Raw genomic sequence first — 26,289 nt, 5'->3', positions numbered from 1 at the left:
CGCGGCCTGTGCTGACTCAGTTGGTTTTTGTCTTTTCACTTGAGAAATATTGTAAAATAGTCTTACAACTGAGTGGTGAAAAACCAGTTGTTAGGTATGTCTGTCAGAGTTTGTTTGTTGCATTTGAAAACAATAGAACTAATTTTGGTGCAAAATGTGATCAATTGTTTGGTGAAGACGTAAATGAAAGTAACTTATTTCTATACTTTAAATGCAAATTACTTGAGGTATTGTCGAAGCTACTGCTGTTTTCGTATTGACAGCAGTTTTAACTGCAATAGGCTAGCTATAAAGCAATTCATGTTGGAGATCAGCTACAGCCAGATTTCAGGTCTAAGCCTTTTTTTAAAGGCTGTAGCTATATTTACACTCAATAGCGTTGCCAGATAAGCGAATTCTGCCCTAATTTGAGAAAAGTTTAAAGCTGTTCAATACGAAAACTTGTATTTTGAGAAGTTTTTTAGTCCTGGGCAAAGATGAAAACCCTAACCTTATTCTTAACTCTAACCCTTACCTTAACCCTTCCTAACTTTAATCCTAACTCTGGCAACACCTGATTGCAACCATGGCAACAAGTGGGTAAAAATAGTCACTTCGTTTTTTAAATGATTATCTTTGAACAGCTTCCACTTTTGTAAACCATCTAGTCTGTGTGTTTAACAACCAAGATCTTTAACTTACTTACTTGAACTTCTTCATAATGCGATTTGTTGAAGGAATTTACTGTTTGATGCTCTGTGTGTGCTGTTGTATAACAGGTGAGATGCAAATTATTTGAATGATTTAACACATTGTACCTAATTTGTTTTTAACTACAATTTATAAAATGCTTTTTAATGTTTACATACTGTGCTAACTTTGTGGTTAAATGGTAAGAATGTATGTGTGACACTTGAAAGTATGTGGGTTCGATGCTGCTTCACAGTTTGTGGCTGTTTATTGGAAAGACACAGAATGACATTCCGCAATAATTGGAAGTAGCTAATTCGATGGCTAAATGTCCCTTTGCTGCTCCCAGATGCCTGCTGTTACATGTATAATATTGTATATCATTCACTGTTTATGATACATTCTTGTAATGACACTAAAAAAAATTACTACTTAACAAAATGTTAAAATTAAAATAATTTTTGATTTCCCATTTCAGTACCTGTTGGCTCATCTGGTCTCCATCTTGACCCTGCAAAGTCATATCGTTATAGTTACGAAGGAGAGGTCATATTAAATGAAGCAGATCTTGCTAATGAAGATAAAGTCCACAGGATACACGCGGATGTGGGTAGGTTTTGTTTGCATTCTCGTAGGTAAGAGCCAGAATTCTTTCACTACCGGTACGTTTTAAGATACATCTCACATGACATAACTATGAGATTTCCAGTTTTGAGATATTCATATTATAACCATTGTTATGCAATTCATCTGCATGAAAGTATTCTGGAATGTTATGCATTTTGCTACCGTACTGTATTCTCGAGACATACTTTGAACTTACGTTAGAATTGAAAACATTTTTTTTGCTTCTTTTTGTTGGTGTAAATCATGTAAAGTGTTGTACATATCAAAATTGTTTCAAATAAACTATTTTTTCAAGGTTTGAAAGTGGGAGCTGTGTTTGAGCTGAACCCAAGATGGACCAACCCAAACAATCCACTTGACCAAGTTGTTGAAATGCAGGTATATATATGACATGATTCATTATTTGTAACATAAATTTTTGTTTGCTTCTGTTGTCATCATCATCCAAATTTGGTTTTATCATCAGTGGAGGTGGCCGATTCTTTCCTTGCACCAATTGCCTTCACTCCTATTCTCCATCTCATTTTATCCATCACATCTTCTTCCTTCAGTCCAACTCTGTCTGTTTTATTTTTCACCTGTTCCTTTCATGTTCATTTTGGATGCCCTGTTGCCTCTTCCCATCTATCTTCAGAGTGAAACCCTTTCAAAGAAAACTTTCTTCTTCCCTCCTTAGTATATGCCCATACCATCTTACTCCGTTTGCCCTGGCGAGTTGTTCAATAGTCTTCCTCATCTCTAACATATCCCCATCAGTTCTTCAGTCTTTTTCTCCCTCCTGGTTTCTTTTTCCCCTCCTATAAATTATATAGGCTAGGCTATCAATTATATAGCCACTTATAGCGAGTGGATTTATATGATATGTTCATTTCAAGAACAGTGTTATAGATGTGTTTGAAAGTATTGCTACAACTCATAGCAAGTTATCTTTGACTGCGGTTACACTCAGTTGTATCAGTTTAGTTTTAATTGTATCAGTTTTCCCAGTACAGTACGGTACTTACAAAAATAATGATTGCTATCATATTATTTTATTATTGCAAAACAAATCATTATAACCAATTGTAGTACTTTGAATGGCATATTAAAGTTATTGGATTGTTGATGAACTAATGTAATTGTTCTTTGTTTCTGGTTTGTTGTAAATTAATCAACTTTTTTGTTGATGACAAACGTTGCATCATCATCGTGGTTTCAGTTTCAAGAAGCAGAAATATTCAATGTCAGTGATCGCTTGAAAAGTGACAACTCATTCCACTCTGTCCGTCGCAGCAAGTCATTGCGCAGCATCACCAAGCCTCTAATATTCCGATGGATTGATGGAAAGGTGAAATGTTCTAACATCATAGTCAATTCCTTGTGTGAACCAAATCATATGAATAAACACCTGGTTTTCTGATATCGGGAACAGAACATCCTGTCGCTAGACAACCGACCACGGCTGACCTGCCACAAGGACACCTCACCATGCAAACCGACATTTTTTGGCATACCTCTAGCTGGGCTTTCATAATAAGGTATTTTGGTAAAAAAGATGTGAAAAAATAACGTAAATAATTTGCGTCAAGTTGTCTAGCGGTGAGATGGACCCTGTGGTGAGATGTCCTTGCGACAGGTCGGCTGCGACAAGGTGTCGTGTACCTCCTGGTATCATATGTTTGCCAATTGGTTGCTGCCAGCATTGCATAGCGGTCGCTGTATAATTTGGAGATCTCTGCTGATTATACAAATATGCAGTGGTACTAATCACTGAAGCCACAATGAAATAAGTTTAAGTGCCATGATATACGTTCTTCTGGTGTAAACTAAGCTGAACTATCACAAACTCACATGAACTTGCACCAGAATGCATATCATGTTATTTAATTAAACAGTAAATACCATCAATACTACGACAAGTGCTCAATGCCAACCAAAAAAGCCAAGCAGAGCAAATTACATCAAATATAGTTATTACTTTCTACAACTTCTATGGCCTGTTTCACCTTAAAAGGGGGCATCATCAGAAGGTCCTTTTTCAAATAAAATCTAGTATGTAAATTCTATTTGAAAACAGGCTGTAGAGGTTTTAGAAAGTAATAATTATATTTGATATTATTTAACTAAATGCCTGGTCAACACTCAACAGCCTCATTAAATTTTTAGAAATTAGTTTAGTAAGACCAAAGATGTTTTTGTTCGAGTGCAATAGTGCTTGACTCGTTTTTAGTTGATTCACATTTTTGTAAACTCGGTGCCATCGTTAAATAAGTCAGCAAAGAAATGTTTTTGTGGAAATCCTGGAAGAGGAAAATAGTCTGAAAATAGTCTGTCCAAACGCCATTTTTTCCCTTAACCTTGCATTGCGGTATTAAGTTTTTTTTACTGTTGATTTTGGTAGCCAAGGGTCTCTATTTTCAGAAACTGCTTGATGACATGTTGTCACCTTTGGGCAATTTGAGAAATTCAAGATGGCGTCCAAGATGGCCGCCATTACCTTTAAATGACCATAACTCCCTATCCATTCACCTTAGGAAGGTGATTTTTGACTCTATACCTAGGTTTTAGGGGTCAAGCTATCCATTAGAACTGATTATTATCTTAATATCGTATTACATAATGGTAATTTCCAAGATGGCGTCCAAGATGGCCGACATTACATATAAATGACCATAACTCCGTTCCCATTCACCTTAGGAAGGTGATTTTTGTCTCTATACCTAGGTTGTAGGGGTCAAGCTATTCATTAAAACTAAGTATTATCTTAATATTGTATTACATAATGACAATTTCCAAGATGGCCGCCATTGCCTATAAATGACCATAACTCCCTATCCATTCACCTTAGAAAGGTGATTTTTGTCTCTAAACTTCGGTTGTAGGGGTCAAGCTATCCATAGAACGAAGTATTATCTTAATATCGTATTACATACACAATGGTAATTTCCAAGATGGTGTCCAAGATGGCTGCCATTACCTATAAATGACCATAACTTCCTACCCATTCACCTTAGGAAGGTGATTTTTGTCTATACCTAGGTTGTAGGGCCGTAGGGGTCAAGCTATCCATTAGAACTAAGTATTATCTTAATATCGTCTTACATACATAATGGTAGTTTCCAAGATGGCCGTCGTAACACTAAATTATCTTACATACTATTCTATGATGTCAGGTTATAGCAACCCGATTATAGCAGGCGCAAAATATTGTGCATTTCATGTTTGCCGAGTTGCAACTACAAGCACGTGAACTGCATGGAGTAGTACTATGGCATCCATATTTTATTAGACGTCGTACCATCTCTGGGGCTAGTTCGACTTCATCAGGTAGGGGCAGAGCTGCGATTTTTTCTTTCTTGTCGAACGACCAAAAGTTCTACGCTTGTTTGTCGAATAGTACTATGACGTCACAAGAGTCAGATTATAAGCGTTTGGCCGCGAGTTACCGCACAAGTTGTGTGGTATCAGAGTCACTTACTGTTTTTAATCGCACGCTGGTTGAGTGATTCCATCTACGACGGCAAAAAACATTGCCGTCGCCAAATCAACACACCTTAGATTGCTGCGACAATTGCCGTATGCTTTAATGTTTATTCAAACGAAATTTTATGCGCTTCTTCATTGCGTGTCACACGGCGGTAGCCCAGAGCATCACGCAAACTATTTTATGCGCTGACAATGCTCTTGTGAACTGTAAAAAGTTTGCCACCTTATGAATACTGGCTTAATTGTTACGCAAATGTTATACTTTCATCGAATGCTTATTGTTTACCGGTGTCGTTGCGAATATAAATTATAGTGAAAGAAGATACAGTTAAAAAGTGGAATTTACCTGCTATAGATTATCAAACAGAAGGAAAAGTTAGTGTGGTATTTTGCAAAATTTGTAAAGAATTTTATGACGGAAACAAATCGAAATTAGAAAGCTAGGGGTCAAGTTAAAAAAGTAATACGAAATTAGATAAACGGTTCTTCGGCAGAAAAGGAAAATAAGGATTCTGATCATATGGCATTGCGCGTTCATGAACAGGCAGTTTTGCGTCTTCAAGTATTTCAGTGATGACGCAACAACCTCATCCTCCCATACAGCGTCTTATGATTCCGATTCTGACGGCTAGTTCTTTATCAAACAGACTCGTGTTTGCTCGCGGTATCTCAATTGTGCCGAAATTATGTTAGTGTAAACGTAAATCGAGGCAATCATCTCGCAGTGAAATTCAAAGTCGCTAGATGTCGAATTAATGTAAAACAAACGTACTTTTCTTCTTGGGCATTGTTACGCAGGCAGCAAAATTCGTTATTTTTGCATTGACTTCACGTCTGTAGACGTTGAACCAATGCAAAAATGATGATTTTTGCTGTTTGGGTACGCAATGTAACCCGCCAGGAAAATTAAATAGATTTGTGCTGAATCGAACGTTGAATCAACCCAAAATTAACTTACTTTTCCCCCTGAGTTATTTAACGTAACAGCGTGCGTATCGCTACTTTTGGTACATCACTACAAATCAAACAGTGCGGTCGTGACTCGTGATAGACTACTCTAGTATATTTTTCGCTTCTCGTTTTTTCGATTCAACGTCTGCAGACGTTGAATCAATGTAAAAACGACGGGTTTTGCCAGCTGGGTTGTGTGCTTTTGTAAATGCAAAATCGCCCATTACGTAATCACAGAAACCCTTTTAGTGGATGGAAGTCAAGTTGCAACCGTGTTTATCTGTCTACTATTCCTTATTCACAGTGCAAAACATTTCTGCAAGCTTGGAACAACAAGTGCATAAGTCAGACATAAATACAAACTTGCAAACACGTTGACAATTAAAGTAGCTTACTTCGGTTATTTTATCTATAAAGGAAACCCGTTGTGTCGAATAACACAAAACGTGTGTGGCGAAATGTTTGTTGCCAGGCGTTGGAACTTCGATCAAAGCATTCTCCCGCAGTGTTCAAAAATGGCGGCGCTGACGCCTTGGGAGTTTCTCGTGTGAAGCGTCACATTTAGACCTTGCTTTGAAGTACCTGGCGCAAGAAAGTTTACGTAAGTCAGCACTCTTATGATTGCATCACGTGATGTTCCCACCCCCCGATTGTTCCTCGACCTGACGACGTTTAGTCCTCTCTCAGTTTTTTTTTACCTTTTTATTTTCCTTTTTTTTTGTAAGGCACGGCGTTTGTCGAATAGTGATGGCGCGTGTCGAGTGACCTCGTCACCGAAAAAGGCAAAAATCGCAGCCCTGGGTAGGGGACTGGTTAAAGGGACTTGTTTTGGTCATCCTTTACCCAACCATATTTTGTTTGATCTATCGAAGTGTTTTGAATGCAGTAGCCTTCCCAATTTTGAAATTGGAGGCGACGATGTCACAGCCAGAAAGTGCATGTGCGTGAGTAGTCATTTCACTACCTGACAATGCTTCTGTACAGTTTTTTTCTTATATCAAGCACCGCGCTTCCTTTGATTGGGGACTCCATCAATACAACATTCTTGAGATTTGCCATGTGATGATAATGCAGCAACAGTACAAAGACGTCAGTGTCATCGGCAACGACAGTGATTTTTCTTTCTGCATTTTGCGTGGCACCACTTAAGACCTGTTGAACAATGACGTTATCTGCTTCTTCGTGTGAAGTTAACAGATCTGCCCGTGAGATGACAACTTCACTTTCACTGATTTTGATTGGCACCGGATCTGCTCCTGTTACCACTAACTTATGATGTTGTGTGTTGTCCTCATGAAACTTCTTATTCTGGACAAAATCATCAACTATCAGTTGCTTCTTGTTTTTGGAAGAGGTTAGTAGAACCTTCTGCGCTGCCAGCAACTCTATCAGACACCTCAACTTGGAGAATTTTCTTTAAGGTAGATTTAGATTTCGCAACCCTCATATCTCCAGTATCATCAAACATGGATGTTGAAACTGACGCAAGTTCATGACCAAGCACAACCTTGTCCAGCCCAATAACCTGCAGGCAAATCACCCTTGCGTAAATCTGGTTTGGGACAATTAAACGACGTGTGAGACTATCACTCCCGAATTCTTTGTATGCTTCATGCAACTCCACTGAATTCAGGAAGCCGGATGAGTCTTTGGTCATTACAACAAGTGATTCAAAGGCACGATTAATGTTAGTTTGGCTATCAGACTTGGTTGCAGCTGAAGCCACATTTTTTCTGACAAGAAGCTATTTCGGCAATCTTGTCGCATGATACCAATCCACATGATACCTTGCATCAGCTGCGTGAAGGTCTTCGTGCGACTTCTTGCCATCTGCGCTGCCTATTTCTGACATGAATATGCTGGTCGCCAACGTTTTGGGGGTTTCGGATCTTTTTCAAGCACACAAGTTTCACCACAAAACAAACAATGTACTTTGAAGATAAACCCTGATAGTGATGACCGTCTCCTGGTCTTAGGCGGAATGTAAAACGAGTAACTTTCTGGATTCTTCCTTTTTTGCCTTTGAACCTGGAGGCTTGAAGTGTATGTTGAAGCACAGTTTCTGTGACATTTAACTGTGCATTCAGGATTTTCACCAAGTTTTTCTTCAAGAAGTTCATGGTACCTGTCCCCATAGACTTTGGTATGCTTGATAAAGTTTTGAACACTGACAGGATCAGTGTCTTTCAACGGTTCAGCCTTATTCTCACATCCAAATTTGGACACGAAAAAGCACTGTTCTCCATTCATGTTTTACTGTTGGTGATCGTCATACTATAGTCTATAGGCTACGGGCAGCAGGGCTTGATTAAGGCTGACGGGGGCCCGAGGCACAGCTAAGTTTAGGGGCCCCTATTGGCAATCGCATTCAATGCAGAGCAGGAGTGCTCAACTGTTACTGCAAAATCGTTACACAATTTGAAATTGTTACTCAAAAATAACAACTGTGCACACACTGGCACAACAACTTTCACTACCTACGCATACTTTACTAATGTAAAAAATGGGGGCCCCTAAAACCAGGGGGCCTGAGGCCTGTGCCTCATGTGCTTCATGGTAAATCGGGCCCTGACGGGCAGCTCCTAAAAAGACAATAGTGAATTATTAGTGCCCGTCTACTACAATATGGTATTTACATGGGATTTAGGCTACAGGGAGGTAGGCTATGCTCATTTATAGGTAATGGCGGCCATCTTGGAAATTACCATTGTGTATGTAATACGATATTAAGATAATTCTTAGTTCTAATGGATAGCTTGACCCCTACAACCTAGGTATAGAGACAAAAATCACCTTCCTAAGGTAAATAGATAGGGAGTTATGGTCATTTATATGTAATGGCGGCCATCTTGGACGCCATCTTGGAAATTACCATTATGTAATACGATATTAAGATAATAATTAGTTCTAATAGATAGCTTGACCCCTACAACCTAGGTATGAAGACAAAAATCACCTTCCTAAGGTAAATAGATAGGGAGTTATGGTCATTTAAAGGTAATGGCGGCCATCTTGGAAATTACCATTATGTAATACGATATTAAGATAATAATTAGTTCTAATGGATAGCTTGACCCCTACAACCTAGGTATAGAGACAAAAATCACCTTCCTAAGGTGAATGGATAAGGATAGGGAGTTATGGTCATTTATATGTAATGGCGGCCATCTTGGACGCCATCTTGAATTTCTCAAATTTCCCAAAGGTGACAACATGTCATCAAGCAGTTTCTGAAAATAGAGACCCTTGGCTACCAAAATCAACAGTAAAAAAAACTTAATACAACAATGCAGGGTCAACCATCCCCGCTCCCGGACTAAAATAACAGTTTTCAATGTGATAGCAATACTTTGCATGTCCATAGGTCGTTGCGTTCTACGTCTACAGCGGAGAAACCGTCTCCTCCCTGAACGTGAAGCGTGGAATGTTGGGATTGCTCCAAGTACAAACCAAGACTGGATCGAGGACAGAGGTATGTTTAATTATTATCCTTCATTTTCTAACTATCTTATTTATAGTAATTGGTAGGGCCATTTAAAGTCATTAAAGTCATATTTTTTTCTAGGCATCAGTAAGTCGTGAAATCAGTTTTAACGCAAAAACCGCATCCCTATGAGGTATATTAAGAAAGTTATTAAGTCATATAAAGTCATATTTTCCTGGTTAGGTCATAAATCAGCTTTTTAAGTTATATAGTCATATTTTTGAGTTATTAAGTCATACCGTTTTATACTTTAAATAAAAAGTACCAATTTAAGCGGTGAAGCAATTAAGCACTAAGAATGTAAGACAATTTCTGATTGAACGAAGGCAAACTGTAGGATTAGCCTACATAACAATTACAGTCACAGACCTATACTTTATGAGGTCACACATTGCATTAAAGTGAAAGAAATAGCCAATGCATGGGAAGGCGAAGGAGTTATTGTAAAGAGCGTCAAAAATTCAGTCAACGATCCAAAGTTGACTAGTCAGTTAACAGAAATATGCCTCCACTACAACAATATTTCATCTTAATACTCAAAATGGAAAGTTGTACGTACACCATCAAAGAGGCCCATGCTGATCTAAATGCCCTTGATTTCGGAAAAGATCCGCTTGAGCTCAAAAATTACATTAAGAAGCGATTGGACAAAAACGATGTGAAACAAATTATGGAGCTACAAAGACAAGACATTTCACCAGCGCTTTATGCAAAACTGCAGAAGTGTCAACCCACGTCAGCGTCTGTGGAGCGCTCATTTTCCTTACTAAAGTCATTTTACGTCCAAATCGTAACTTCAAAGACTCTAACATTCCACGCTACATGAAACTGTACTACAACAGTGGTTTAAAATAAAAATGGATGTGTATTGCTGTTATGTTGCGTATGTTTTACTCTTTAGTTCCGTGAGTGACGTTGTTCGCATGTAAAAATAAACGATTTTCACGTAAAGTCATATAAAGTCATATTTTCCAAAAAATAAAGTCACATTATTGATTTTTTATGGTCATATAAAAATGGCCCTAGTAATTGGTAACATCACTGTTTCATCAATATCATGGTAAGTACAGACATCTTGGTCACAATTCGCTGTTTATAGTGTCACTCAGTGATTGCATATTGATCATTATGAACCATAATGTGCGTTAGGAGGACCCATCAGGGAAATGTGATGTTTCGTATGTCGTTGACGGGAATGAAGTTAAAAAGATTAAAGACATGGACAGCTGCGAGAACAATGAAGAATCTTTCACAGCACTTAATAAGGTAATTGTAGATACAGCTCTTTAATTCAGAGGTCGACGTCTTTATGAAATATTGTATAGAAAGAAAAGATGACTCAGTTAATGAAGTTATTAAATTGTTACGCTATCCAATACAAACTCAAATCAACTGCATAACAAATTTGCAAATTGTTCTGCAGAAGTTAAAGATGTTGATGGATTACATCAATCATAAGTGTATTGTTTGCATGCAGTAATGATATAACTTTTAAACTTTTTTTTTTAAACTTCGTTTCATTTCTATTTAAATGTCGTTTATTATAGTTCTAGCATGAATGCAGTTTTTCGTGTTGGCTTTGAACGTAGGAACCATTGGTTTGTATTTATTCAAGGTGCTCTGTCCATTGAGCAAATTGCTTAACTTGGAAACGTTTTATCTTGAACCTCAGGTCCTTGGTGTGACCAGCACCTCCACAAGCAGAGCATTGTACACGTTGGCGGACGACTCTTCACACATTGTCTTCGCCGTTGCCATGGAGTCACATTCTATTCGTTTGAACATCAAGCAGGACATCAGTCTGCTGGTGCAAGGAAGGTACGTGACGTCTGACTTGTGGGTTCAATGCTGGTTCGTTGGCATTGGAAGCAGTAAGGTAAATGTGGTCTCATATTTGATTCAAGTGTCGGAGATGAGAAGATAAGGTTTTCATTGTACTAAGCCTTCGGTACTAATGAGAGCAGGGCCTTTCCTGCAGCAATTAAGCCCACCAATTTATTACATCCTAGGTAGAGGTGAGCGGTGTTTTCAACAACCAGCTGAAGCCAGAAGTTGAACCAGGTTTGCATAATTGAAAGCCAACGTCATATCCGTTCCGCCATCCCACTATTTTTTAGGCCTATAGTTGGCCTAAAATAAATTTTCCATCACGTTCTCGTAGTTTTCATAGTTGTCACTATTATTATTAACGCGCAACTGTGGTTACGGTTATCTTCCTCCGCCAAGCCATTGATGAACATGTTTACGTGAACAACGTCTGATTGCCTGCGCCATTCGTTTGAAACCCCTCGCGTGCAAAGGTGCATCAAAGTCGCAAAACGGAAGCGTCACAAATTGCACATGTCACGTGACCTGCAGACGTGATTGACAAGGCGTCGTATTTAAAAACATTGCTCGCACAAACCATGAAAGTTATGATGCTGCTAACCCTCAGTCTACAATTAAACAAACACGGCGGTTGCTTCAGTGTTTGCTTTGCAGGCAGAAGCTGGGTCTGTTGGACAGTGAAGCTCAGAAAACACCGAAAACCTATAAAAGTGAAGACGAAGCCCTCAAAGCATTCGCTAAAGGTAACTAGAGTGACAGCTTCAACCCGATTGTGCTGAATGTGCATGAAATTGCTTCACTGGCACGAAGTTGCATGGAAAGGAAACCCATCCATGGTGGTGGGATTGATACCTGTGATCACTATAAATTGAATGTTGTTGTTAGTGTTTACATGCTCGTAGTGAGAAGGCCTGTTCTAAAGCTAAGTTATTCTAGTTCCGCATCTGTGGGCACTGGGAGTAGAACCGCTGACTCGGGTCTGGTCAGTAGTCAACTGGAACTCGAATGAAGTTGTCATGGAAACGTTTCGAGCAAATCAGCTTCGTGGATTGATTCCGTAGCTCTTACATCCATGTTCTACTAAATCTCTATTTAATTTCGGGTCCCTAATGAATTTTCACACCCTAATTTGGATGCTCTGCTGTAGAACTAACGAGAACTAATGTGCTTGCTACCATGTTGACGAACATGTGAATACAGAACATTCTTCACAAACGATAAACAGTCTTTGGCTATTATTGTACAGAACGACGCAAGCAAGGCGACGCCTACGTAAAGGACACGCTGGTGACGCAACGTGACGTAAAGGAATGCGCGGAGGGTTGTCTCAAGGTGAGGCGTGGTTGCATGGCAGTCTCAATGCGGGCTGCTGGTTGCATCTCATTGGTGCAGTTTGTCACGTGACTGATGTCTTTTGTCAATGATGATGCCGTGGGAAGTTTTGTGAGGCGTGGGAGTGCCGAGGTTGTGGTTGCTCGGTGCCATGGCGGTATCAAAGTGTGGGCTGCTGGTTGCATCTCATTGGTGCAGCTTGTCACGTGACTGATGTTTTTCACGGAATATTATATAGAATAGATGATTGCGAGGAGATAAGCGTGATTTGTGAAGTTTTATCTGAACAACTAATCCTGTTAAATTTAAAAAATGAAATCACTTTCAACGCAAAAAACAAATTGTTTTTAGGAAATCTTTTACACAATGCACCCTCACTTGTTCGCTATGTTTTACTCCGATGTGTAAAAACATATTCACTTCTCGAATGTATCGTGATAGACTATTGTCATAATGCAGATAAAGGACGTAGTGGACGGTCACCGCGACGAGTTGTCTCGTGGCAACATGGCCAACAGTAGCTCAGTGCAGGCTTACATAACAGCCGTGCGAGCGGCCAGGCAAGCTGACAAGAAGACACTGTCCAAGCTGATAAAGGACAAAGCCAACAAAGAAATAAGGTTCGACAACAATACGTGTGAATTGAGTGCTGGAATTTGCAAAGGCAGAATGTAGTAAATTTGAAAACCTTTAAATGTTGGAAAAGTAATGTCTTAGAGTTTACTTTAAAATCTGCTGTGTTGGCATCTTTGTTTGACTTTTATGCGTACGTGGACTTCAACGCGCTATAAATATATTTGCATTCAAATACCAGACCAGGCTAAACTACATCAGCGGTTCTTCACATTTTTATAATCATGGACCCTTTTCAAGAAGTTACTCAACCTGCCGACCCACAAAACATCTTTTTTAAAATCTTAAAAATTAACGGGCTTTCAAAAAACTTCCGTAGGATCTTTAGGTTAGAGGCCACTACCGTAGTCCATTTTCTCTGTGTATTTGTCATTCTTTCTGATGACCGACTTTGTAATTAACCACTTAGTTTTATTTGTTAATTCATCTGACTAACGAGTCCTCTTGAAACTTTTCATGGGTGCCAGGTTAGAAATTCACTCTACAAAGCACGTACTCTGCAATAGTCCACACGCTGTACAAAGCCAGTAAAAACATTCGCCCTCCATTGCGGTTATCATGGCAAGTCACTGATCGGACATTGACCGTGGCAGGTTGACTTTGATCGACGTGCTAGCCGCTGCACAGACTCCCGCGTCACAATCAGTGCTCATGAAGTCTCTGGATATGAGTAAGACGGAGGACACGGGCGACATCGAGCGGGCGCTCACAGGGATATCATTCTCATCACATCCGTCCGAACTCGCTCTCACTGATTTGAAGGTTGGTCTTTTGATGATGTTGCATTCTTAGCTGTGATTTGTTTTAATTAAACGTTAAAGTGCTCTCAGGCTTGAGTCCAAGCATGATGGGATAAAAAGATAAGCCGCTCATTTAAAGGATGTTATTCCTATTAAGTCTAAGGCCCTTGGTACATACGAGAGTAGGGTGGCCAGTTCCTTTTCTTCGGCAATTACGCCCATCCAATTTATTGCACCTTGAGTGAAAGTAAGAGTTGTTTATCAACAACCAGCTTAAGCCGGGAGTCGAACCAGGTTTGCGTTATTGGAAAGCCAACGTCTTATACGCTGCGTTACCACACCACCTTACAATGTTCACAATATCATTTTCTTGTTCACTAGTAATTCTATGCATTCTTCAAACATTGTTACAATGTTTTACTGCATTCCAAAATGATGGTTCAGTGTTCGGCTTCTCTGGATGTGTGATGACGTCACATCGTGGTTGTTTGCCTTGCAGTTCACCATTGTTGAATTGTTGTGCGCGTCCTTTACAGAAAGCTTTCGAGGGGGAGATCGCTAGCGTGAAGATCAGAGAGACAGTCGCTTTGTCACTCGGCGCTGTGCTCAACAAGTTCTGCAAGATAAAGCCCGGCAACTGCGATAAGAAGGTGAGATGGGCCACTATGACGACACAATGTTTGGTTTGTTGCAGCGATTAGAAACCGTCATGATCGTTATCCGGTTTTGTCCCCATTATTGGGGCTAGCCGATTGTTTCCCTCTGTTTCGGTTGTTTTCACCACTTTCTCCACGTCATTCTGAATTAGCTTTCATTGACAGAAGTATGCCAAGATAATGGACAGAAGAAAACGCTTTTGATTTTTTAAAGGTGCACAAATAGTTATTTCAAAAGCCAAGTAGAGATATATGTGGCCGGCACAAACACACGTAAGTTCTTGTAGATGAAAGCTAACAAGAATATATCTCCAGGTTGCCAAAGAAGCAAAAGCGCTCATCCATGAAGGATTAATGGATGCGGAGACAGAAGAGACACAAACTCTCTACATTCAGTTCGTGAGAAATTCTGGACTTCCGGAGTTCATCCCAAAACTCCTCAACTTCGCTGAGAACAGCAAATTTCCTCTCGTGCACCACCTAGCGATCACTACTCTAGGTGTCTTTGACACCAGCCACCTTACGAGTCACGTGATCCAAGCCATGAATCGGATTTTCCACCAAAACAAGCGAAGATACGAAACCACAGTACGCTCTGCAGCCGCCAACTTAGTCCTGGAGGCTAACCCGTCTGTTCGGGATGTGGAGAACATCATCTTGTCTCTTCCTCAATTGAAATCAAGAGAACTGGCCAACTTTCTCTACGCTCGGATCATGGATCTGATCAAGACATCCCATCCATCCAGGTGAGTGGGACTCCAATAAGTTGAAATAAACTCGCTACAGTTATTATCTCAAATAGATTTTATTGAAGTAAAAGGCAACTTCATCTGTAAACGAAAAGCACCCACAAACGGCTTCTTTGCTGTCCTGCACAATGCCGCAACAGAACAAGTAATAATAATTTTGTGGTTTTATTTATTGTTGCTCCACGACAGCTAAGGTCTGTTAGCGACAGAGCTTATTTTAAATTTTATATCAGGTTTACGATGTCATCACATTATTACCGACTTATTCTCACTACGTCATGCAAGAAAGAACACGGTATTGTTTTTAAAGTCTTTGGATTGACCCGACCTGGAATCGATCTCAGATCTACCAGCACTAGAGCTGATGGCGAAACCACTCGGCCACTGAGCTGGTAACAAGTTAATTGGAAAGAAAGCTCAGAACGAATTAAAAACCAACAAGACAATAATTAAATGAGCAGCGAGGCTTCAGGAACAGAGCGCGGTGAAGCAGACGGCGATGAACTTCCGCAAGCTCCACTCACATGCTGAATGGTTGCTTTACGTCATTGTGATGTCACTATGCTGTGTTTGTGTCACTCGCTGGCAACCCCAGTGAACGAGTGGTGACAGAAGTAGGCTTCGTGCTGGGAGGTTAATAGTTACCTCAAGCATGTGGTTTGTTTGGTGACACTTGATCAGATGATAAGTAGGTGACGACATAACGTAAACCTTCGCGTGTGTGCTATGTTGGTTGAGGTGGATTGAACGAACGATTGTGTAAAAACAGTAGCTTGATACAAAGGCTAATTCATTGCGCTAATTTAGCTTACAAAATGTAGATAGAGTCTACAAAGCAAGCATTTTACCATTCCTTGTGTTTTTACGTCCTCAATGTTAATCAATACTTACTGTTACTTCAAATGTACTTTGAACTTACATGTACTTTGAACATGCGATAACAATGTTTCTCGCATTTTGGCTATTAGTTGTTGATCTATGTCATTATAAGGTTCTAAGATGGCGGTTTTTAATATGTTGTTTAACCTAGCCATGCATTTACACAGTGATGTACTTCTTAAAGTCTTGGGCGACATTTCATATGGAAACTACTGGAGCCTGGCCCAAGCTGGGATGGCATCGGCTTACACAGGCCGTATATTCAAGTAGGTTTCATAAAGTATACCTTAGTGTTGTGATCCCTCCCAGTTGGTAAATAGAAAACATTACAAAAGTTGCCAAAGTAAAATAGATCTTCAGGTAATTTCATTTCTTGCAATTGGTGTTTAGGATATGCACTCGGGCTACACTATGTGTCTGTTCATTGAGTGGCAGGACACCACGCATCAGTGAATACTTTAAACTGACACGATGAAACTTCCAAATAGATTTTCTCTGTCCATGAATGAATATTCCTTTAAACCAATCAAGCGTCTCTCGTTTTGTGTACGTTTACTTACCGTAAAAATACATTAATTTTTCATTCCATTGGCCTTGCTGCATCCGTCCACAGCTCATCAGACTCATCATCAACATACGCTCTGTTCATGGAGTACAGCAATGCCGGGATGATGCGACGGACTGCTGTGGACTTCAGCATCCACGCCATGAACGACAGCATCGCTCTAACCCAGGTAACCGAGTGGCGCGGGGTTGGAAGGTGGGCCGCCCGTTGTGGTGGCTAACCATAATATATTCAATCGTGATTCTTCAACTTGTGTTGTAGACGTTTGTACTGACTTCCTGAGTGCGCACGTTTGTGATTGAAACAAAACTTGGGCACCGCTACGTGTGGCGATGCACCAGTTGCACAACGTGTGTTGCATGGGATGGTTTATTTAGGGCCTTCTTCACCCACAAGACTAACTACCGTGTATAAAGAGGCATCAAAGTTAAACACACAGCATAAGTTTTTCATTACGGCTTTCCCCTCGAAATAGCTATGAGGGTAAAACAGTATGAAAGGGTTGAAAATAGACTGGAAAGTTAGTCCCCAACATAAAATCGTGATGTGACAGTTTTTTCGGGTTCTGTATAGTTGAGAGGTGAACTAAATGGCTTCTTTGGTTTCCTGGTTAATTTACATTTTAACTTTGCAGCTTGGAATCGTAGCCCAGGGGTTGGAGGGGCTGACTGGGAGCACCCCTGACGAGGGGGAGGAAGAACTTGATTCCATGGTGGGCATGGCCTCGTCTATGCTAGGGGTCAAACTGCGACCTTTGACCTTCTTCCGGGGTTACAGTAACATGATGTCACTGATATGGGCCGGCAGCTCTGGTGACCCAGCTGGAGTTGAGGCCATGCTCATGCTGGCCGACCATGTCCAGGTATGTGCGCGAGCAGGCGCGGATCTATGGGGGGGGGGCCAAGGGGCCGGGCCCCCCCGAAATTTTGTGAGAAATTGTTGAATGATTTGATATGCTTCTGAACAGCTGATATTAGTCCCACAGCGGACTTACAACCCCCTTTTGGCACGCGTGTGACGTCACGATATTGAGAATGATGCTTTCAGTCTCCATGTCTCTAATACAAAGTTTGCCTAATTTTAAGCGAAACTGCATTAAAAGAGCGAGTTTTGCCAATACCAAACATTCAAATATCTCAGCCAGGAATTAGCAACAAGAAAACATAGAGACTTAGCTTTATTACCGAAAAATGCCGAAGAAAACATGATCTTATCCTTTTGTTATGCCACCGGACAGCACCATTTTACAGGAATATTTATACCCATATTTTTGTTGAAAATGCTCTCAGAATGCACCAAATTCAAAGTAATTTTTCAAAAATTTTTGGGGGAGGCCCCCCAGACCCCCCGCCGCTGGGTGTCGCCACGCCCGCCGGCCGTCAAACCACCAAAATTCCTGGCTACGCCACTGATTGTTCATATCTTTTTTTTTCTTTTTCTTACTTTTTAATTCATTTTCAAAATTTCTGGCCCCCCCAAAAAAAAACTCTTAGATCCGCGCCTGTGCGCGAGTATAGGAACCCAGTCAGAAAATCAGTCTGTTTTACATCTGCATACGTTGAATGTGCAAGAATGACTGACTAGTAGGTTCTGAAAGAGGTTGTTTCTTAAACAAATTTGTCAAACTGTTCACGGTCGTTTAGTTAGTGCTACACTGGTTGGAACCCGTAACGTTACGCATCAAAGGCAGCTCGTCGTGTAGTTGAATATTTGGCAATAACACTGCAAACTATCAACACCCGTGCCTATGTCAGCAAGGACGCGAAGCCCCCAGAATTAAGTTTCAAAGTGACTTCCTTAGTACGATGGTATATACTTCCATAATCTTTTTGCTCTGACATCAAACATGCACGACCGATGGCCATTGTTGTATGTTCTCCAGCACATTCCACTTGCTTCCGGGTTGCGTGTGAAAGCGGAAGTGATAGGCGCGATATCCACCAAGATTACCGCCGACATCAGCTTCTCCTTGTGGAACAGGAACGTTGAGATTATATCGAAGAACGGGTAGGAACCGGTACTGCATGGTTTTAAATTGTGTGTAGATAAGAGCGTAAACGATGTTCGCGATTTAATTCTCACAGTTCTATTTGTTTCAAGTTCGCCCCGTTAGCTTAGTGGTTGCGCGCCCGCCTCAAGATCACGCCGCGCAACTTCGACTCTCGGGGTGCGCGCTTGAGCAACGCACGTTAAGGACTTTTCTCCATTCAGCGGCACCTAATGAATGGAATAATTCCCCGACAACAACCTTTCAAACATCGGAAAACTTCACTCTGTCAATCTCGGTAACCGGCCCTGCGTCAAGAGCCTCTACAAGTATGCAAAACTACCAGGAATAACCTATCAAGGCTTTGTCAGTCCGAGGATAAAGATTCAAACCATTCACGTCCACCAGACCATGTGGTCGTAGCTGTAAGCGATAATGTTTCATTCATGGCCGTTACAACTTGTCAGTGTTTATGTCAATATGACATTGAGTACCGTCACTCATTTCAGTACTTACAGACACATTCCGCTTATGTTCGAAACTCAACCTTTCTATCCGGTCCACAGGATCAATGCGATATGTTTGTTGACCGCATGTCTCGTCATAATACGAGTATGACTAATTGTAGACCTTGAGTCATGAACTTACCATTGTTGCATTTTGTTCTTTGCAGTGGTGCGCTGTCCATACAGTGTCGATTGACTTTGGAATCCCCGATCATAAGGGCGTCGGTTCGAAACCAGTTCGACGCGAAAACTGCTCTTTTATTTTCTGTGTTCACCGACTTCTCGTCCCTTCCCCCGAAGTCGTGTATGCGACTTTCATACGAACCATTTTTCTTTGAGTAAGTATCTTGCAATGTTTTATGTGTGGCAGATGTAATGCTGACGTAATATGCACAAGGACAAAGAAATACCAGTCACCTAGTTTCAGTGTAGAATACTCCTTGAAACTTCAGAAGATCGTGATGCGTATCGCCCCATCATTAGTTGTTGAGAGTTTTTGTTGCTATGTCTGTAAACCGAACGAGCTTGGCCAGGGTCCGCAGACTTATCTTATACCCTTGCGTTCTGCATAAAATAAATTAATCTATCACATTTACTACTAACGCTATTGTACAGTAGAATTCGCCTATAACGGCACCTCTAGGGGATTTGCAAAAACTGACGTTATAGCCGAATTGACGTTATAGACGAACTACCGCAAACTATTCCACAACTGTCTTTTGATTAAAGAAAGAGGTGTATAATCCAGTCAGGGTTACTGTGTACCACCAAACTGACAAAAGGCACGCAGAAAATACAGTAAACAAAGAAATTGTTTAAAAAAAAAATCTACAGCGTAAGGTACAGGAAATTTGCGCAATAGCCTACAGCTCGTTACATTGGCTACAGTAGTAGAGAAGTTCATTGTTTGTTAGCAAAAAAACGCATTGATCTTCAACTGTTTCGGATTTGACACAGCTGTAGAGCTGCTTTTTACACGTGATAGTTTTTCACGCGGGGAAAAAAGTTAATTCAGTTAATTAGTTTATACAGTACTGCACGTACAACTGTTGCTTTGAGTTGTTTAGAGGTCAGCTGTAGAGCTGCTTTTTACATGTGATAGTTTTTCACGCGGGAAAAAAGTTAATTCAGTTAATTAAAGTCCCTGCTGCGAACGACGTAGCAAAATAAAGGGAAGACATTGTGCAAGCAGCAGCGCTAACTGGATTAAAAGACTGACCGTTCGTGGTGAAGGTGATGGCTTAAAGTGACGTTATAAACGAACAAAAGACGCCTGGCGACCAATAAAGGGTGCTGTTACATGCGAATTGACGTTATAGGCGATGCTGTTGTAGCCGAACTACAATGTACGTTAGGGTGCCACAGGCGCCCTCCAAAAATTAAAATTGCGTCCGATACACCTGAACTTTTTTTTATATGTGACACTTAGTAAAAAAAGCATGTGTGAGAAATTTCAATAAGTTTTGATAAAATTTGGACGTGCAGATTAGGTTTAAAGTTGTTAAAGGTAAATTTTCACAATTTCAATAGTAAAACCTTCTCTAGATCATCAAAACTCAGACCTTTCTTCTCAGTTACGGAGTATTTGAACTTCGAACACTTTCTGGTGAACTTACTTACTAATTTACAATCGTACAGACCATGTGTCAATTGTATATGTTCAACAATTTATGAAAAAAGCCTAAAAATATGAGGTTTCATGCATTATAAAAAAGGATCCATGTAAAGAAAATGCCTATTGAGATAAAATTACTACAGCATTTGAAGAATCAAAAGTAGGCTACATTCATTAACTAATCGTTTTTGTTTATTGAAAACTTTTTGGTCTTTGAAGATCAAAATCTCAGCTATGTTTGTACGGAACTTGGACTCAAAAACAAAAAATTGGATCTTTACACACTAAACATAGTCAGTAACAACGTAACACAGAAAGATAAACACAAAGCACAATGCTTAGAGTCCAGACATCCACTACCAACAAAATCACAATAGCGTAAAATTTATGGAGGCCTACATTTGTTTTAACGCTTGCAATAATAGTGAAATGGAAAGGTAAAATGGCAATTAATAACACACAACTATCTAGTATCTAATTACAAAGTAAAATGCAGCATAATAGACTACTGGTATGCTATGACAGGCTGCAAATAATGCTGATTGCAATGTTGTGTAAGCTGACAACACTTTATGGAGTTATACAGTCAGTACTTTGACAATTACATGGTTAAAAACCATGTGCCCTCAGACTGTAGTTGTCGAGTACGTTGATTAGGTAATACCTTCCTCGCATTTTCGACTACTTGGAGAATGTTTTGGTAGCGTTCTTCAAGGTTTGAAGTTGACAAGAAGTCATGGGCCAACTTGACGCCTCGCTCAGCGGCATCATTAACGACTCTGAAAGCATCAACTTTCTTTTTCGCCTCAACATATGTAAACTACCATGATACATAGAAATAAACTGTAAATTGTAGAAACCTCTTTAACTTTTCGAGTTGAGATGCTTTCATGATGACATTTTTTTGGGGCAATTTATGAATTTCGTCTTGTAAGAGCACAATTTTCAGTGAATATATAAGTTTGCTCATCCACCTGGCTCTGTGTAATGCACCAGGTCTTTGGAGAGACACATCCTTACTGGTAGGTGGTTCAAGTTTAAGTACAATTGATACAAATTCAAAAGTTCTAATTAGTCGCTTCTTAAAAATTTGGATGATTCTGGATGGAGCTTCATCTGATTTATCAGCTCAGACAATTCTTCCCGCTTGCTGGCAAGCAGATCAATTTCCTCGTGCGATTTTGATGTATGAAAACAACCTGATGCGCTATCAGAAAGAGTTTGAAAATTGCTTTTAAAGCATTGAAATATGGAAATGTTGGGTCCACTGCTGCTTTCTATTTTGAGTTCTTCCCAAACATGCGTCAGTATTATCTCCCCAATATGATGCCTGCATGCTGCCCAAAGTAGGCCTTTTCCAAGATGATCTTGTATTTGGATACAGGCAGTGCTGTATTTGAGGGTATACGGCGGTATACGCAGTATACTCTCTGCTTTTTTGAGCAATTATGGTATACCCTCTGGTTTTCCAAAGAGAGTGCTTATGCTATCCTTACTGATTCTTGACAACTACTAACTAACTAACTACTTAACCATTTGAGGACCAACGGTACCTGGGTGTACCATGAACTTAATTCCGTACTCGTATAATTTTGGTGTTGATAATTCATGTTATGGTAGAATAAAGACTATTTTGTAAGTTGTGTATTATTTATCATTTTGGAAAATCTGACAGTATACCCTGTGCTTTTTTTACGATTACAGCACTGGATACAGGCCGCAGTTTTGTGGACCGTATTGCTACTTGTGGTGTCAAACACCATTGCAGCAAGACATGCAGTACAGTTCCAATTGTTTAACAATTCCATGCTTGCTTTCCGTTTTAATCGGATGTTTGTGCAGGCAAATAAGGAACACCAAGCAGTTTTGAGCCTCCAATACCTGATAGTAATATCGGAAGCCTTTATTCCAAGACCCTGGGTGAGGTCAAGCCAGCTATGTTGATTCAATGTAACAGGCGTAGAGCTGTCATGCTTGACCTCAATTGAGATCTTGACATACTGGCACTGGTCTCCTAACCTAATTCTTGAATTTACCTTGTTTCAATGTGGAGAAAAAGATGAGAAATAGCAAAAAAACTGATGTTCAAACTAGGGAAATCCCCTAATTTTACTGTATTTCAGTTTAGTCTTTCGTTTTCAATCTGCACATCCAATTTTTGTCCAATCTCAATCAAACTTTGCAAAGTGCCTTAATATGTGAAATGTCACACCAGAAAAAAAGTTCAGGTGATTTCGGCCACATGAGGGCGCCTGTGGCACCCTAATGTACGTAAAAGATAGGAATTCTGCCGGGACCGAGCGAAATGTGATGTAATAGGCGAATTGATGTTATAAACGAAGCCGTTATAGGCGAACTCTACTGTATTACTTTTAACATTACCATAATAATAAAGGTTTTGGGTAAACTTACCATCTACTGCGCTTTCTTGTTCCAAACCTCGTTTGCTGCCAAACCTGCCCCCGTTACCGGGATATCATCGCCATTGGGCTTTGTTTGGTCCATGTCCAAATTGAGACAAAGGCGATTCACTTGTATGATTGTTTAAGGCGGTCGTAGCTACGCGAGGGCTACGCACACACTCTTGGCCAGCTCCATGTCCAGTTGTCCACTGCGGTCCAATGAGATCGAAACGTGCAGCTTTAGGGGAACTGATTGCAACGGGCTACCGGGTACTCTGCTCATCGAGGCCTGCCTTACAGGATGTCTGCCCGTCAGACACTGCTCAAAAAGAGATTGCCGTTGGAGACTTACATGGGGCTATGAGTCCCAGGAGTTGCTAGGAATGATCCTACCTTTCAGCCTGGGTTCACGTCTGCACCACGTTGAGGCATCTCCGTAGAAATGGAGGCTGAAAAAAATCAGCTACCTTGACACTTTGGTTTCAGCTCCAAGCTTAAGAAAGATTTATTCTTCTGATTGGCAGGTCATAGAGCATCTGTGTCTTAAACATGACCCGATGTAAACTGTGCTGAGATCTCATTAAATTTCCTTTTTCCTTCCACAGGAAATCACTGAGGAAATACGAACGAGTTAAGAATTCAGACAAGCGTCTCGTGTCCATGTGGCGTCAACGTACTGACGTCAGAGGGCTCACCTTGCCTCTTCATCAGGGAAATTCCCAAATGTGCTCCAAGATATTGACGGATTAATCGACGCCATCTCGTGGTTAGATCATTGCATCAAAGTGCTATGTTCGCACAAATCATCGACTTATTTATATCGATGTCTACCAGACGTCGCTGCTGCTTACACAGGGGTTCTGAACACATCCTCATTCGTTGTTGCCTTATTTTATTCTTCGTCTGACCCGCAAAGCCGCCCCACCCGACCAACCTCACTGTCAATCAGCTAACAGTTAGAGACCATTCCTTTGGTGCTAACTCATTACGGCTTTGGATGAATTTTGTTTTTTGAAGCAATTAGTTTTCTATGAGGCACATCTAACGCCATCTGGTGCTCTGTGCTCACTAAGGAGGCATCTCTCATCCACTTCAAACCCCTGTTTCAAATGCGGCGACACGTCCACTGGTTTGTTATCACCTTTTGTTTTATTCAATTAGGTAATTTGTTCTTTTGAATCGCCATGTTTGTTAGCTCCCCTATCTACGCAACGCCTACGGCGAGAAAATAACCGTTGTTTCGGTGTTAATTTACTGCAGTTCAATGGAAAGCTGATATTCCATCTGCAAATAATCAACATCCATTTATCTCGTAATCACTTTGTTTTTTATTGATCGTCAATGGCCACTAGTGAGCGTGTGTCGCAGTGTCTTCGTGCTTTGAATGCCGGACCCCTGTGTACAAACCCCGCTGCTGTCCTGTTTAATAGATATTATTGTCACATGCTAGCCCGTCGGCGCCACCACACGGCAAAGTTGTTGCAATTGACATAGCCACGTGCAGTCGTGCACTGCTTAATTGATGAAATCAATCAATTCTATCACACCAAGTGTTATGGATTTTAGTGTTTATAGTGTGAACTTTGTGTTGCTGCAATGATTGAGTGTTTCCTCCAACGTACAGTATTTTGCTGCAATTCGCGTACAGTATCTTCAAATCGTTTTTACATCCGGGTCCGTAGTGCCTGTTCAACTTTTAGAAATAGATTAGTTGAAGAACTTATCCTGTTTTGCTTCCGGCAATTGATTTTTAACTTAAAGTTTTATATGAAAACCCAGACAACAAAATCCGTCATTTTTACATCGATTCAACGTCTCCAGACGTTGAATCAATGTAAAGATGACGGATTTTGCTATGCGCTGCGTGATTATTGCGAGCCTTGTGCAGTTACCATCGCTTTGTTTGTATTGCTCATGTCGGCGTCGAATATTAAATGTCTTGGAGCAAACCCAAGATAAAACCCAGCCCCACTAAGTTTCCTTGTGAAATGTCAAATTAGTTTTTGCGTATTCTTTACATTTTTCTATTTACTTGATTTTGAAAATTTGATTTTTTTACGAGTTGATTTTTGAAGTTGCCAATTTTCGCGCAATCCCACTGAGTGTTAATTTCTAATTATGTCTACGCCTTTTGAAAAATGCCGTTGTTTGTTGAACAGCTGGTTAGCTAGTCGTAAATTCGCATTAGAAAAAGTTGGAAACTCAAAATTTGAATCAGGTAACAAACCAACAACCAACACTCAATTTCTTTGTAATCCATCATGGGTTTAAGTTGTGGGAAAATCACTTTTCGTAAAGTTATACTGCAGTTAAAAACGTTTTGAGGTATTTTGATATATTTCATGCAATTTATTATTGTAAACGTTGCATTATTGTCAAAAATAAGTTGAATTTTTACATTATCATCATTGTCTTAACGTTGCAAAGCATCGGCGCCAGCAAAGAACCCAAACAGCAAAATTGTCTGCGAGACGTTGAATCAATGTATAAATGACTGATTTTGCTGTCTGGGAAGTGTTTCAAGTAATTTTCTCTTGATTTAATTTGGAAAAAATGAACTTTTCATGTGGAAACCAGTTTTCAGCCAAGAAATCATTCAAATTTACATTGTCCGCATACGTTGAATCAATGTAGAAAGGCTTGATTTGCTGGCTCGTTTTGGTTAACGATAAACTACATCGATTAAACGTTGTTTCTTTGTTGAAATCAGGGTATGTCTGTGCTTTAGGTGTCAAATATGTGTCCATTTCGTTCTTCCAGTAGCTTCCCCTCATCTGTTATCAACTTGTGAGCATTTCCCGCTTAGTTGGATCGACCCAGCAACCCCTCCCACGAGAGCCTGGTCAAATGACCTCTTCCGATCGTGTTAAAATAACCATATTGCTTTGTTTGCTATTCACTGACTTAAAACACCATACGATGTCAGAACACCTATAAAGTTGCCGGGTTTGTGACATTTCAACGACATCGTTATATCAAAGGTAACATTCAGGTGTTGCCTCCTTTTCCCGTTCATCAACTGGGCGATGATCGTTTATTGTAACTGGTACTATCTTCCTCGTCTCTGACACGTGAACGGTGAGAAGAGGCAAACGTATTCGTCCGAGCCGCGCATTGTTTTATGACGCCACATTCGTTGTCGCGCTTGTTGCAATATTTCGGTCAATACGCAATTGTCTTTAGTAAAAACGCATCTTGTACA

General features: G+C 40.3%; 1 protein-coding gene across 1 annotated transcript; it reads left to right on the top strand.

Annotated features, from left to right (window-relative positions):
- Positions 1-624: 624 nt before the first annotated feature.
- LOC145767255 (microsomal triglyceride transfer protein large subunit-like) lies at positions 625-26,289 on the top strand. Its single transcript, XM_082579046.1, has 19 exons — positions 625-758; positions 1,148-1,279; positions 1,592-1,674; positions 2,495-2,623; positions 9,077-9,184; positions 10,346-10,462; positions 10,869-11,014; positions 11,678-11,766; positions 12,270-12,355; positions 12,815-12,975; positions 13,582-13,750; positions 14,265-14,378; positions 14,700-15,130; positions 16,180-16,278; positions 16,626-16,746; positions 17,212-17,439; positions 18,460-18,584; positions 19,238-19,408; positions 23,693-26,289. Exons 1-19 carry the CDS (start codon positions 701-703, stop codon positions 23,835-23,837), a joined length of 2,712 nt encoding a protein of 903 aa, XP_082435172.1. The 5' UTR covers positions 625-700; the 3' UTR covers positions 23,838-26,289.

The sequence above is a fragment of the Aplidium turbinatum genome, chromosome 3 (assembly GCF_918807975.1).
Source record: "Aplidium turbinatum chromosome 3, kaAplTurb1.1, whole genome shotgun sequence".
In the NCBI taxonomy this organism is placed as follows: domain Eukaryota; kingdom Metazoa; phylum Chordata; class Ascidiacea; order Aplousobranchia; family Polyclinidae; genus Aplidium; species Aplidium turbinatum.
This window is presented reverse-complemented; position numbering and strand designations above follow the sequence as displayed.

What these genes read in the sequence shown, in the direction of transcription:
- LOC145767255 (XM_082579046.1), top strand. Translation starts at nt 701, where the DNA reads ATGCGATTTGTTGAAGGAATTTACTGTTTGATGCTCTGTGTGTGCTGT. An exon ending in AGTCTGCTGGTGCAAGGAAG is followed by an intron (nt 11,015 to 11,677) that starts GTACGTGACGTC and finishes TTTGCTTTGCAG; the next exon opens with GCAGAAGCTGGGTCTGTTGG. An exon ending in CCGGCAACTGCGATAAGAAG is followed by an intron (nt 14,379 to 14,699) that starts GTGAGATGGGCC and finishes ATATATCTCCAG; the next exon opens with GTTGCCAAAGAAGCAAAAGC.